Source organism: Frieseomelitta varia, unplaced genomic scaffold, assembly GCF_011392965.1.
Source record: "Frieseomelitta varia isolate USP_RPSP 00005682 unplaced genomic scaffold, Fvar_1.2 scaffold_851, whole genome shotgun sequence".
Classification (NCBI taxonomy): domain Eukaryota; kingdom Metazoa; phylum Arthropoda; class Insecta; order Hymenoptera; family Apidae; genus Frieseomelitta; species Frieseomelitta varia.
This window is the reverse complement of record NW_025110647.1, coordinates 95,938-111,197: the sequence shown is the minus strand read 5'-3', so window position 1 is coordinate 111,197 and position 15,260 is coordinate 95,938. Positions and strand designations below refer to the sequence as shown.

The window sequence follows — 15,260 nt, the reverse complement described above, 5'->3', positions numbered from 1 at the left end:
CTCAAATCGTTCCTCACAGCGCTCGAATTTCGAATAATTATAATATATATTATAATAATTATAATATATATCCGGTCTTTTCCTTTCTCTTTTTCGGTTTCCAACTTTTTACCAATCTTCGGTCGCGCACTCTAAACAACATACATGAAAAAGAAAAGAGTTGTATTCAGTTTTCACTGTCGATAATTATTGTACTGCAAAATCAAATTAAATAAATGTTATTCTGTTTTTCATCGAGCAAGTAATATACCAGCGAGATATCGGGATCGTTTCACGAGAAGAGCAGTGATGTAAAACGACGATACGACGGATCAGCCATTCAATTATAATTTGTACATCGATCATTCGTATCGATTACTTTCCTATTTTTAAAAAAAATTTTTTTTGTCAAGTTCATAAGTTTTCTATCGCGTATAGATTAAACAAAACTATTTGTACTCTCATGAAATGGCAAACTTGAGAGAAACGAAAAATCTCACAAAGTCCATAAAAGTTCTGTATCTTTTATTCTCAGATATGCACATTTGTTTCTCTTTTTTTCCTTTTTGTTTGTTTTTTCAATCATATTAGCTATATACTAGCTATCCGTAAATATTGTCTTTTGTCGCTAACGCTTTTTTGTTTTACTAAATCCTTTGACCACTGTTTTCTAACATTCATTCAATTACTCATTTATGTACCTTGTCGTCAGGTGAATTTTGAATAAAAAAAAGCGAAAACCGTGCAAATTATTTTATCCACCGTTGAAAAAANAAAAAAAAAAAAAAAAAGAAAAAAAGGGAAGGAAAAGTTGAAGCATGGATATGAACAACGACGCCCGTTTCACGAGAGGATTAAAATAAATATTTTTCTAGTTTTTTTGTCTGCACGCTGCATTGCACGATGTGGAAGAAGTGGACGTAATAAAACAGAGAGATGCAGTATAATGAGTTAAAAGGTACATAGCTAAATATTTGCGAGAGACATGGTGGGACGTAAAGTGTGCTTGTAAAGGAAAAAGCAAGTATATATGGGAAAGGAGATTACAAGAGAAAGGGAAATAGAGAAAGGAAACGAGAAGGAAGAAAAGGGAAGTGAGAGAGGGCAAGAGGAAAAGCGAAGAAGAAAGAGGGTGTAGAGAGTTTGCGCGACGTTCGACCCGAATCTCTCATCGGACGTTAAGCCAGCCAGCCAGCCAGCCAGCCAGCCAGCCAGCCAGCCAGCCAGCCAGCCAGCTAGCTATCCAGTCATCTAGCTATCTATCCAGTCAGCCAGCCAGTCAGTCAGCCAGTCAGCCAGGAAGCCAACCAGCCCTTCGTACAGTCAACATTCTGAAGTTTTGAGTCAACTACTGATGGGAGCCCGATATCACAATTGGTACAGTACCGATTTGATTTAACTTTTTTATTGTTTCATACTCGTTTCACATTTTCATTTCCTCTGAATGAAAGCCTCTGCTCCCGGTGTTTCTGCATCTACTTTCGTCCTTCTTTCGTTCGTTTCCTTTCTTACCTTTTGTCGTATCTCGCGTCGATTTCTATTTTTTTCTATTTTTTCCCCTCTCGGGTTGCTGTTACCTTTGACCCTCATTGCGACTGCGAAATTTAGCCCTCTTCGTTCTTCCTCTGTATTCCTACACGCCAGTCGTGGCGATTGCACGTTTCAGCGAATTTACTTTCATACAATAATTTTCCTTTTCATCGTTTCCTTTTCCATGTACATTCGATCGTCGTTTCGTGCTCGTAGCATGTACGCGACCTAAGTAATAATTGATCAAGCTACGAGTTAAGTCGAACATGTGCTGATAGAGGCTGAGGGAAATATACGAGGGTATAATGATCGGTGGTTGAAGAATAAGAGAGAGAGAGAGAGAGAGAGAGAGAGAAAGAGAGATTTCCCGGGAGAAAAAGAGCAGCTTTTGCTAATGATCTTTCGATAATGCAGTGTTCTGGTATCCATTACCTAGTGAAAACCTTGTCTGCGCTCGCGCAGTATTTACCGCGTATTCGGTTTATCAGTGCGATTACGTGAAAGAGACTTTGGAAGAAAATAATTCATTTTATATATCGTGTGATCATTTGATAGTGTCGGCGTCGGTTATTTTCGAATAGTGGGCAATACCTTAGTAAAGTTTCGTTTCGAAATCGCGACAATCGCGAGTGGTGTTTTCTCTAATTTCATCGACAAGAAAAATTTTGTGGCCAATCGTACAAATTACGCACGTTCCAATAAGATTTCGTTGTATCGTTTAATTCACGACCAGATGAAAATCTTCGATTGTGTCTTACTATTTTCAATGCACGCCACTTTCTCGCGTTCTACAGGTAGTAGATGTGCCTCATTATTGTGACAAATATAACGTTCGACCTCGTTCTGAAGATACCTCAACTAAGTAAGTAATTTGTTGTTTGCTCATTCATTGTAAGAAAAAGTGTAGTACGACTTGAAAAGCCACGTGTTCGTGTTACGTTGCAGACGTTATGGTTAAACAGACGATACAGCAACGAGACTGAAATATGTATATACAGTGTCTGGTAATTCGCGTAGAACGGATGTTATTTTCATTAACGCTGACGTTCTTTCGTTTTACACTTTTACGCGAATATGTTTCTCCGTTTCTGTACAATTTGTATGTTTAAACCATTCGGTACGAGTCGTCTGATATTTACGAATCCGGTTACGCTTACTTTCTGCCTTCTTCCATTGCAACAATTTATCCCTTTACTTATCGACGTAGGTGTTTCGTTATCTCTCCGGGAAAACTTCGAAATTGCCCCTTTAAAGAAAGGAAGGAAGCCAAAAAAAAAAAAAAAAAGAAAAAGAAAAAGAAAAATAAAAAAAAAGGATTAGGGGAAAACGAAGCTGAAAGAGTGAAAGTTGCGTTAGTCGCGCGTACAGAAAAGGGGGAGTCGGAGAATATACGTAATTCGCTCGGTCCTGAACTGTCAACAAGAGGAGAGTTAACACGGATTGAATCAATTATAGCCCCGTTTTGGAGTGAACGAGCAAACGACGGAACGAGCAATTTCCGGACTTGGTTAATCCACATAACGAGTAAATGAATTTTTGTTAAGAAATTGTCTCTGACCATAGGCTGCGAATTATATTCGCATAGTAGACGTCAAGATGACGGGGAATGCGATGGGGTATCAAGAGTAAGAATCCGTTTCGCACTTTTCCTAACTCATTTCGTACCGTTGTGTCGACAAGTGTTTGTTCCATTCACATTGAAATTTAATTATGCACACACACACACACACACGTACATGCATGTACGTATTTATACGATAAATGGAAACAACATAGCACGGTTGTAAATTAAGGGACTCCCCCTCCTCCCTTTCCTCCGTTGACGTTGCATTCAGATGCGTACGCGTTTCGTAGAGGCAGTTTAACCCTTGTAACTAGAGTTACATTTCCAGTTAATCGTTCCCTCGAAACGCAAGTGCTATATCGTTTCCACTTCAGTGCATTAAAAGATATCGTGTTACATTGCAGGATGTGCTCACGTACGTGCATTTGAATTTGTAGATATTGCGATATAAAAGGGGGCAAGCGATGCTAGGAAGCGAAAGCCTGAAATTAGATTGACAGTATAAGGAGATCGTGGAACGGTGTGCATAACTTGGAATGCTTATACCGGTGGTGTCGGGCACTTGGGGCTGGGGATTCTTCGCTCTTTTCTTGTTCGTCTTTGCCACCCCCAGTCCAGCTGCTATCCGCAGAGGTAATTCTCCTTTTTATCTGTTTTTATCTGTATTTGCTGATGTTTATACGTTCGTAAGAAACTCCAAGATTCAACGGTAGAGTTGTCCATTTGCTTGTACGAAAATCTTAGTTAATTCCCCGGTTTATTAAACGAACTCTCTACCTGTTGAATCTACTCTTATGAACGTGAACTCTTGAATAAGGCATATATAAATAAAAAAAATTTACACGTAGTAGGAACTATAATTGTACAAAGTATTTTTACGACAAGTTCGTATAAATAGAGGCCTGTTGTAACACCGCATGCTGCCACAGGATTATTTCCGTCATTTTCATACTTTTTCTTGTTCAGACTAAAATATATTCTCCCGTCCCTTCGTTTGTGTAACATCAAAGTGTAACAACGTCTCGCAACATGTTGTTCCGTGCAAGATTGAATTTCGAAAGACGTTGAAGTCTAACCGATTGAAACAATCCTACTCTCACTTTATATTCAAATATTCGCGTCACTTGAATTGAAATCAGCTTACTGGATTCAAGTAACTTGATCGTGAACGAGTTTTGTCAAACGGATCGAAACTGCGAGTCCCTTTTCATTTTCTTCGTCCTGAAAGTTGGAAATGTCACTCGAAAGGGGAAATGAAAATGGATATGTAACTGTCTTTCTTTTTTTCTTTTTTCGTCTTCCTCCTTCTCTCCCTTTCCATTCCTTCTCGCTCTGTTTCCCTCCTGTCTCTCTAGCGGATCGAGACCATTGCAACAAGACGGTGGATTTATACGAAGATGTATCGAGTCCAGCTGTGACTTCCGCAAATTGGGGAAAGCCATTATCCTGCTGGTATCGTTTCCGATCGTTTCGCGGAACACCGCGAGATTGGATCCTGCGAGTTCGTTTCAAGAAATTTAAGGTTGGCGTATTAGAAAATGCTACCACCTGTTCCGGAGGTTATTTGCAGGTACGTTTGTCTCGTCGCACCATCCGTTTTGACGCCTGTGCAAATTTGGTCGCAAGTCGCCAATTTGTCCACGTGATTTTTTTTATTTTATATAAAAAAATACTAAGAATATATATAAGGTAGGATAAACGCCATTTCACTGACGTAGATGCTCTCCTTCGCAGATCGTCGACGGAAACACGAAAACAGAAGTGAGCAATCGGAAAGATCCAGGGGTTTATTGCGGCGAGTCGGAGCAACCGCAAACATTTATTTCCGAGACGAGTTTCGTCCGTGTGATATTCCACGCGGATAACTTCACCGATCAAACATACTTCAGTTTCGACTCGCGCGCCGAGCAACAGTTCGAGGTATATTTAAGATACGGCCAACACCCGGAACTCTATCCAAATCGAAGGGGCGAGATTGTACCCGGTAGCTATTGCGAACGAGTCTTCAAGGATTGCAGGCTACAAACGTGTTACGTGCAGAGCCCCGCTTACCCGGGCATTTATCCGCGTGCGTTACACTGCAAATACCGACTGAACACACGGCTGCCTTTTATAAAGCTGTACATCGAGAACGAGGAGTTCAATATCGACGGGCAAAGATGCGAGAACATAATGACCTGCCCAATGAGGCCGATAAGCTCTGGCACGGAGCATTGCCCGTACGACTACATACGCGTTTACGACGGCAAAGATGAGAGCAGCCCGGCGATCGGCACATTCTGCGGCATGGGAAAATTCCCGTACAGCATCATCGGCACCAGCGAGGATCTCTACGTGGAGTTCGTCTCGTCGCCGGCGGGGCCACTCTTAAACACCGGTTTTCATTTTAACGTTGGCAACTGGCCAGGTCACGTAGAAACAGCCGGCGTTCGAAACGGTAGCTGCGACTGGCTGTTGAACAGCGAATCGTTGCACAGCGGCAACGAAGGGATATTCCTGTCGGTCGCCCATTGGTATCCACCGTATACCAGTTGCACCTATCTTCTGAAAGGACGACCGGGCGAAATCGCCAGGCTCTATTTCCCGAGTTTTCGCGTTAATCGCATCGAGTCGCCGATACAACCGTACGACGGCGACTGCGGCGAGAGTTTAACGCTGTACGACGCTGACTGGCCGGACGACGCGAAGATCATCAAAACGTTCTGCGACACGTTCAGCAAGCCGATGGAGAAGCACGATTTCGTTTCCAGCTCGAACGCTTTGTTCGTGAAATTCGAGAGCAAGACGGGTAGTTACTCCGGTAGCTCGTTGTATTATTGGGCGCATTACGACTTCTTCAACGCGACGAGGTTCGGCGTGCCTGTGCCTGGAACCGAGTGCGACGAAACGTTCGCCTCGTGGAAAGAACGCTCCGGTAAATTCCGATCGCCGTTGAATACTCTTGTTTACAAGCGGCCGGGCGATCCACCGGCTGATCTTTCATGCACGTACACCTTCATCACGGACAAACGATTGTACGCACGAGTGATTCTCGTTGTGGAGTCGGTCTCTTTCAAGGAGCACCCGTACGCGCAGTGCGGCCATTGTTGGGATAGTCGAGTGGATCGATTGATCGTCAGAGAACCACCTGTCGCCGACGTTAATAACGACCAGTATTCGCAACAGCAGCAGCAACATCAACCGTATCAGCAACAGCAACACCAATACCAACACCAACACCAACACCAACACCAACACCAGCAGCAGCAGCAGCAGCAGCAATCGCGTCAACAACAAAACAGCAGCATCGGCAGGGGCCATTGTATCTGTCGATCGACGGTAGTGAATGGACCGAACAGCGATAGGCAACCGGTGCTTCGCGTGATCTCGCGAGGTGAGAGACTCGAGTTGAAGCTTCTGGTGGATGGCGCACACGCCGCGGCGAGCTATTTCAAACAATCGGCACCGTTGTTCGAGGCAAGGTACGAGTTCGCTCACAGTCCATTGTGCGGGCCAGCGATTCTGCCAGCGACGACCGACGGCGAGATCGAATTCCCTCACTACGAGGCACTCGGATACGTAGCACCGCCCCGATCGATCAAATGCATCTGGGAATTACGAGTGAACCGGGACAGGGACGTTTGGCTGCATTTCGACAAGATCAAGTTCGCCTCGAGATCATGCGAGGACGGCAAGTTGGAGATCTTTTTGCCTGGCACTGCCGAGCCGTTTCTCAGCATATGCGGCGAGAACGTCAGTTACGTGCGCGAAATGCCGATCATATCGGCGGCGCAGATCGCTCCGAATGTTCGTACGACCGGCGACCACGACACGCCCGGACACTTTAACGTAGATCCTCTGCAGACGCATTTGCAGCAGCCGGTATCGCCGCCGACGTCGCAATCGTCACAGCCAACCGATCAACAGCAAGAGGAGTACGAATGGCCGACCGTGATCGTTCAGTTCACCGGCACGATGGCTCCAGCGAGAGCCGCGTTTAAAATCGCCTGGACCGAGTTGTATCATCTACCACGCGACGCTTCCGGCGTTCTGAACACGCAGAAGCTCGAGGAGTATTGCGGATTTCAATGCCCGGGCGATGCCGGTTGCATCCCCGCGAGGCTCGTGTGCAACGGTGTCGTTAACTGCCCGATGCCAGAGCCTCGATCGATCTTCAAGAGTACGCACAACGGTACCGGTTTCCTGGGAACGATCGAGGAACCGAACGACGAGTCTATCGAAACCTGCGGGACTGACGTTGTCGGTGAACGCGGCAACATCGCCGGATCCGGAAACGGTGTCGGGGGATTGGCCAGCGTCGTTGGCTCCGCCGGATGGGCCGGAGCTGGCCTAGGCGCTGCCCTTGCCATTCTCCTCGGTCTCATCTGTTTGATCACCGTTTGCAAAATTTGCAGGCAACGAGCCACATCCAGGGACATTCACGTACCCTATTGACACCGGCGCGAACACGGACAATTACGCAAATGCAATGTAAAACGCGACCGCGAACAGGCGAGTACAGACGCGCGATTCCCTCTTCTCGTTCTCGTTTCGTTTCCCACGTTATTAGGTTAATTGCATTCTCTACGATTTCCCGATGCGAACGCGACTGCCTGGAGATTGAAGGACAACGTTACGTTCGCACGCCCGTTACGTTGCAAGCCGTAAACTTGTAAAAGGAATTTTATCGCTCCACTCGTTTTATTCACGCCAGTGAACAAGAAGCAAGGAACAGCGGCAAATTAGGTGGATGACTGATTAAATAGGTAAATAAGATAGGCAAATATTTTAGGTGTATACACGCATCTACATACCTGTGTAATAATACATGTATCCGTGCACGCGCTCGCGTCAACGCGCGTACGCGCAGAGTGAATCGTACAACTAAGCTGCGGATTTTTATGCAAGATTTACGGGAGATTTAAGGGGATAAGCGTACATAGAGAATGCACGTAAGATGCAAAAATATATAAAACACACGGTATTTGTTGTACTATGATATTTAGTAGACGAAAGAAATCTTTGCTCATCTTTCACTTCTTTAGCTGTATTCGTAAAAATGTAAATCTGCACGAATATCCGTCAGCCTGTAGAGGTGTACGAGCGAATATTTTTCAAATCATTCGAATCGAGAAGGATTTGTTAATTAATTTCGAATACTTACTATTGCAATGCTTTGACAGATATTTGCTCGTTGCAAACGTGTGTGATTTATTCTGCTTGCATGGCTGGCGTGCGCGTGTGCTCATACATAGTGAGCAAGGGAGGAAGGGAGGTGGAGAGGGAGAAGAACAGAAGAGAATAATTTCAATCACGAGATGAATTTTGTTTTTTCTGACGTGTTGAATAAGTGAATAATTGAAGGAAGTATTGAGAATGAAGGTCTCGTAATAAAAACGATCATTGTCGCTTTTAGATAAGAATTAAGCATTTAATTAATCAGAAGCTACAATACATTCGCAATATTTTATCAAAATGTACAAATGATTGATGAGTTAATAATTAGAGGTAATAACGAGATAATACTTACTAGCATAAGAACATTAGGTTGTAATTTTTTTATGAGATCCACAACGTCACGGATCTAGATCTAGATTTCTCACTTATAGAAATTGCGTAGTACGACGAGTGTTTTGTTTAAGAAAGATTGAAATAACTATATCGGGCTGGTAAATTAAAAATACAGGAAAAGGAAAAAGAGAGACAAGAGTCGTTTTTCTTATAAGCCTTTCAAGTGAAACATAAATTTTTTTGCAGTCATACATAATTACATAATTACGTGATACACTGATGTACACGTAAGTAGGCTCAAACTGTTTAATTCGTGTTCAGTTCATTATATTCTTGTAATTTTTGCACAATGTACTCGCGTTATACATATTAATAAGAGTGCCTGCGAATGTTTGCACGTGTGCGTTACAAGTCTGTTGAAAATGACACGCACGCGTGTTATTCCTCGAGGATATGCCGAAAAAAAGGAGAAAAAAAAAGGAAAAAGAAAAATTGTATATATCTTATGAGGATAGAAAGTTTTTAGCGTACGAGCGCACCTCGAGCGAATAACTCTTAAACCAAACATCGATAAAATTGCTATTACATACATTATCCGACGTGAAATTACGTTCTTTTGTACATAGTTCGAATTCTCTAATTAGACCACATTTAATATCGTAATAACTTAGAATTATTAGCGGAATATCGATACGAGATTTTGAACGATACTTCACCAGATCTCAGACGTGAAGTAGCGTGCGCGTTATATGTATAGCAAACGAGTGTGCGCTTGCCTCGTTCATACACATAAACACATACATACTTACGTACATTGTCGGAAATCATGTGGTAATTATACGCACATAGTATGGCGCATCTCGCGGATTTCAAATGATCTTGAGAAACATTCACGTCGTCGAGGTGAATATTCTGGGAATAATTGTCGAGCATTCACCTATGTTTAAATGTGTCTCTGAAATTGAGGTCGAATTGATTCGAATTCAAAATGTTGGCTTTATTAATTTATTTCAAGATTGTTCGGAGTTAGCGAGACGCGCCGTGTCCGATATAATTATCAACGACGTTTATGAAGATCGTGAAACGTGTAAGAAGACAAACGGGAGAAACGACGTATTGCACTTATCGAGATCTATTTGTCTTTTCGGTTGAATTGAACAGAAATCGATCAGGTTTATTATTATTACTGAACCGCTGTGAGTTAATTGTTCAGTTTCGCGCAAACTTGATCAATATGGTCGTCTTGAACGACAATGAAGACACGCGAGAAGCACCGAATTCTTCGAGACAATCGAAATTCACCACGAATTTCTCCCGCTCCCTACTTTATCTAGATTAAATATCATATATTCGTTGCCAATTTATCGGACTATACAATCTTTTTTTATTAATATTCTTTTTATATTGTTATTACTATGTTATCATTTAAAAAGAACATGGCTCGCATTAGTGTCAAAATACTGACACGTTTTCGTCATTATATATATATATATATATATATATATATATATACACATACACACATATATATATATATTATACATGTTATATTGTTGCATTCATTTATCGTGTTTATCATTATATTTAAGATAAATGATAATTACCATTGCGATAATATGAAACATCATTGTTGTATAATCGTTACTGTTACTGTACCGTTTCTCGTCGTTGTCAGCACCACTACCATCGTTGAAAATATCGCTACTGCCAGCAGCGTCAGCATTATATTATTATATTTTTTACAAATAAAAAGTATCCTCGGTGATGGGATAAAAAAAAAAAAAAAAGGATTGGACTGGACTCATTCATCATCGGATTGCGTCGTGGGATGCTTCTTTTTATATATTCCCTTCGAGCAAATGTAAATACAAGTTACACTTCGTAGTTTGTGAACATGTCGTTTCCTTATCGCTAGTCTGTCTATTTTTAAATTATCTTTGACATGTGTTTTCAGCGAGTTCAGCTGTGAATGAAAATTTCTTACATGGAATAAGAAAATTCCAATTTTTGTTTGTTTGTTTCGATTTGACGATAATCCGCAACCATTCGAAATTACAAAATTTTCACTGGTGTAACAAGAAAAGTCTCCTCTGTCATTTGGAATTATACGTAAACGCGGAAACGGAGGATGGAAATAGAACGGAAGCATTGAAGAAGCAGAAAGAAAGAAATTATTATCCACGTTTACGACATATTTGCCGTGAAGTATTATTCGGATGTATTTTTCTCTTTATACTTCCTCTCAGTATTTTCAACAATTAAAATATATCATTTTTTATTTCAATAAGAAGAAATATATTATTGATCAGCGAGTAGATTAGTCTTCCGCCAGCCATATGTCCGATGTACAGTCACCTCCCGGATAACTGAAAGGAGAAAATCATAATTATCATCTCGAAGTTTTATCAGAACACAGGAGATACGACAATACAAACCGCATTTCATGCGCAAGTAAAATGTCATTTTTGTCTGCGCCGAAATCCACCAAGAATTGTTGGTCAAGTTTCATGCCCCCATTTTGAACATCAATGTCTAACTTGACCATGGTTGAACCATTTCTAGAATCGTACAAACATACATTACATGACGTAGAAAACATGCAACGACTCGTGAAAGCATTCGAAGCTGATCAGAAACAATTGAAAGAGGCGAAACGAAAGCGCGTACTTGACATGTTCGGGATAGAACTGTTGATCCCACGGTTTAAAGATGGAAGTGGTCACGTATAAACGTTTTCCATCGAGACTCAATTGAAGCATCTGCGGAGATCCATGAAGTCTTCGGCCTTTGACATGAACTGGATCCGGTTGGCTGCTCAGTTCCTCATCTCGAGTTACACGAACGTTCGAGTCACTTAAAATCGAGCCACCGAGAAATACTTGACCGATTAACTTTGGATTATCCGTGTCGGAAATATCATATTGTCTAATATCACCATGAAGCCAGTTTGATAGATAGAGATACTTGTCGTCGAGGCTGATCAATATGTCCGTTATCATTCCTACGCACGAAAGTAACGGATTGTAGGTAAAATATTAAATTTCATTTCTTCAATCGTTTAGTATAAATTCTTTTTTTTTTTAAACAAAAATTGTTCAACTGCAGTTTAATTATAAATAACTGTAACAATTAATAAATGTACCTGCCATCTGTGGGGCGATCCACCCTTCCACTTCCTTCGGAGGAACTTGAATCACTTTCTTTACAGCCCAATCGCCGTTCGACGTTTTGTAAAATTTATACACATTTGAAGTAACCGCGCATCCAACGAATCCGACGCTGGCCTTTGGATCATGAAGAAATCGCACTTCGAGTGGCGCGATCCCGTCGTCGCCCAGGTTCACAACTTGCTTCAATTTTCTTTCGTTCCACGAATAAAAATTCAGGCTCCTGCCATAAAGCACTGTGGAAGAGAAAGATATCGATTATCTCAAAGTGTTCGAGACGACGATGTTGATCGAATTTGTGCAAAACTGAAATAGTTAAACTGAGCCGATCTGATCGATTTCTAGTCGATTCCATTTATCAGTTATCTACAAAATATTGAAAATAGAAGTAGTAATAGCTTGAAAATCAACAGAAAAGTTGTTCGACGTGAAAACGAGAAAAGAAAAAGCGTGCAAAATAGCAGCTAACCAGGATCGGTGCTGTCAGTGGCAGTGTAGCCTCGTTTAAAAATCCTAGGTACACTCCATTCGGTCGCGACAAGCGTATCGTGATATGGTTGATACCAAAAATCGTATCCAAACGCTGCTTTCCTTTCTCCTACGGTCCATGTGCCTTTCGCTTCGAGCGTCTCGGAATCGACACGAAGAAATTCACCAAGGGCGTCTCCGTTTGGTTTACCCATGGAAGAAATTAAAATTTCTCCGGTTGGCGCGCAATGACTTGTGTGCAACGTCGATACCCCGTGTCGATGTACATCTGCTGGGCTCAGTACCTTGTCAAGAAGAAGAGCACAGATAATATCTATCGGTATTTCAAAACTATAATATCTAAAGGTATTTCAGAACTCAAAATAATTCAGTCAAAATGTTTCAAAAGAACGTGGAAACGCGGAAAGACTTTTGCTTTCAACGCTTTGAGAGACAGAAATTTTATGAATTACAAAGATAATTTTCTACCTTTTTGATTGATGGAGCCCGTTCGTTGGATGTATCGATGAAGTAGACACGATCAGACATGAGACAAGGAAGCACCAGAGTGTCTCGTTTTCGTGGTACATTGTGGCAACTACTACAGATATTCCAACCAGAATGGTGCAATTCGTCGCCGATATGGGGCATTCGCAATTTGTGAATGATCTACGAAACATAAGTATTTGGTGTGAACGAGATTTAGTTCTATAAGAATTCTGTGTTTTTTTTTTTTTTTTTGGAAAGATTGAAAAAAAGAAAAATATACGTATGATGATCTTTTGCACGTTGAAAGATTATAATGTTTTGCAAAAGTTTGGCGAGATATCCTTTTAACATTGTTGTGATACTAGTAAAGAATTATCATGACTCATTTTTAGCAAGCCACAACATGATAACTATGACATAATAAATATATAATAGATACATAGGCGGCTAACACGAGATATGGTAGAACTTTTTAACGACATTTACGACACAGGTTATAAATTAAAAAGGAAAGTTATGTAATTATAGATTATTATTATACAGTCCCCAAAACACAAGTCCTAAAGCTTTTCTAAATTTATCTATTTTATCATGATTACATTGAGCAACAGTGTTTGAAATTGATATAGATAAATTTAAGAAAGTGATATAGATCAGATAAATTTAAGAAAGTGATATGAATCATGATCTATTTCTTAATATAATGTCACTATTTAAACAATTTTATTGATTTCATGATATATTCTGCAAGTTAAATCTACGTTTTTCTGTATTCTATTTTATTTTGTTATCTAATTAAATCTTTATCGAAACGAGGTTTCGAAATTAGTGAACAATTTTGTCATCTTATAATATTTTCACACACAAAAAAAAGAAATTGAAATATAAAGCTGTCATTTATATATTTCAAAAAAATTGTAACTTTTCATTTAACGATTATCCATGAAAAAGGTTTGCAAACATTATCTGATTTTGGACAACTTGAGGTGATCCACTTTCTTAAATTTATCTTTTAACTTCATCATACAATAATATACGATATTATTATTTATATTTTAATTATATTATTTAAATATCGGTACAAATTGACTAAAGTGCCTAGATATATTTGTAATATATTCGCGGTATGAAACTATTATGGATAGTTTCACTATAATGAAACTCTATATAATAAAATGTATTGTACCTTACAATAGTCGGTACTATCCGGATCTACGTCGACAGTACACAGGACGTCGGATTTATTTTCATTCGTATGAATAGAGACGACATACATGAGTTTCTCACGTGGACCCTCGAGTATCGCTGCTTTTGGTGATTTATAGCCAGGTCCACTGCAACTTGTGTAACCTAAATAACACAATATTGTTCGCTAAATTGATGCTAGTGTATTATAATTAGAATTGTACGTTTCAAGAAATATTGCAAAATATTTTTTAAAAATTACTCTTTGAACTTGTTTGAAAAACAATCTATTTTGTAAAACAGTGCAGTTTCACGCGATATTTTATGCGAAGGTCAAATAAATTTACTTGAAATTAAATGATTTATTAGTTACGATTTTAAATATAATCTCTGTTTTTTTGTGATATATTTTTTAAATATATTTTCTCTTATACAAATTTGTATTGGAAATCAATCTGGAAGTGCATAGAAGATATAAGATATTTATTGTAAATATTTACTTCACGTAATGCTGACATTATCCATTATATTAATAAACTTAATAATAATAATATTTATAATTATTTAAACGTACTAATTGTACGTTCAAGACAGTAGATATTCATGCAAAAAATATTTTGCAATTTTTATATGTATTTTCAGATTGGTTCCAAATTGCAATATAATTGCAATTCTGTCTCACTAGTGTTAATAAAGTTTAAAAAAAAATCCATTTACACAATATATATTCATAAAATTTCCCTACGTACTTTCTTACATACGTTCCAAACACCACGACACCTATTAAACAGAATAATTCCACAACTGTACCTTTATTTTTCAGCATTTTCTTGGCAGTTTGATTTCGTCCGACGATTGATGTTGAACGTAAAATGTTTTTGATCCCGTCGACTGTCAAAAATAAAAACAACGAGACTAAAAGATAGAAAGAAACAACCAGAACAATAGAGGAGACAAGAAAAGAACACTGGTTACAAAGATGGAAATTTTTGTTTTACTAGTAAGTAGGAAAGAAACGTGAGTGAGCAGTTATGAATTAGAAATGAATGACGCGTTAACAGTGTACAGGCTATTAATATAAACTGCGTGAATGTTTGTGGCTTGATCTCAAACAAGGTCGCTGTTGAAGAGTGATTCGAGAACATTTATCGTCGAGTACATGATAACGGTACTCGAGAGCTGGAAGAGGGGATTCCTCTATATAATGGGACTTGCAGTTCTACAAATGGAAACTTGTCGGCAGCAAATACACATGTATGCACTTACAGTGAGCTCGGAAAATTAACAAGACGTTGAGGTTTGCATGTTTCAAAGCTTCGACAATACCAAAACAATAATTTGAGAGATAATATGGTGTAGCGGGAAGGTACATCGTATTAGAATATTAG

At 39.8% G+C, this 15,260-nt stretch overlaps 2 protein-coding genes across 5 annotated transcripts; one reads left to right on the top strand and one right to left on the bottom strand.

The window, feature by feature from the left end:
• Positions 1–67: 67 nt before the first annotated feature.
• Positions 68–9,089, top strand: LOC122536585. 4 transcript variants are annotated; one of them, XR_006308426.1, is made up of 5 exons: positions 68–1,356; positions 3,511–3,706; positions 4,429–4,643; positions 4,808–8,680; positions 8,745–9,089. XR_006308426.1 is itself a non-coding variant. In XM_043669057.1 (5 exons), exons 3-5 carry the CDS (start codon positions 3,610–3,612, stop codon positions 7,505–7,507), a joined length of 3,012 nt encoding a protein of 1,003 aa, XP_043524992.1. In that variant the 5' UTR covers positions 68–1,356; positions 2,304–2,371; positions 3,511–3,609; the 3' UTR covers positions 7,508–9,089. The 4 variants fall into 4 exon arrangements, 3 of the variants coding, with proteins under 3 accessions (XP_043524992.1, XP_043524991.1, XP_043524993.1); XM_043669057.1 differs by adding an exon at positions 2,304–2,371 and having other exon boundaries at positions 4,808–9,089; XM_043669056.1 differs by having other exon boundaries at positions 4,808–9,089.
• Positions 9,090–10,821: 1,732 nt separating this feature from the next.
• LOC122536588 (methanethiol oxidase) lies at positions 10,822–14,997 on the bottom strand. Its single transcript, XM_043669061.1, has 8 exons — positions 14,683–14,997; positions 13,874–14,037; positions 12,688–12,867; positions 12,200–12,503; positions 11,706–11,966; positions 11,231–11,564; positions 10,999–11,121; positions 10,822–10,929 (listed from the first exon to the last, which is right to left on the bottom strand). Exons 1-8 carry the CDS (start codon positions 14,696–14,698, stop codon positions 10,881–10,883), a joined length of 1,431 nt encoding a protein of 476 aa, XP_043524996.1. The 5' UTR covers positions 14,699–14,997; the 3' UTR covers positions 10,822–10,880.
• Positions 14,998–15,260: the final 263 nt, after the last annotated feature.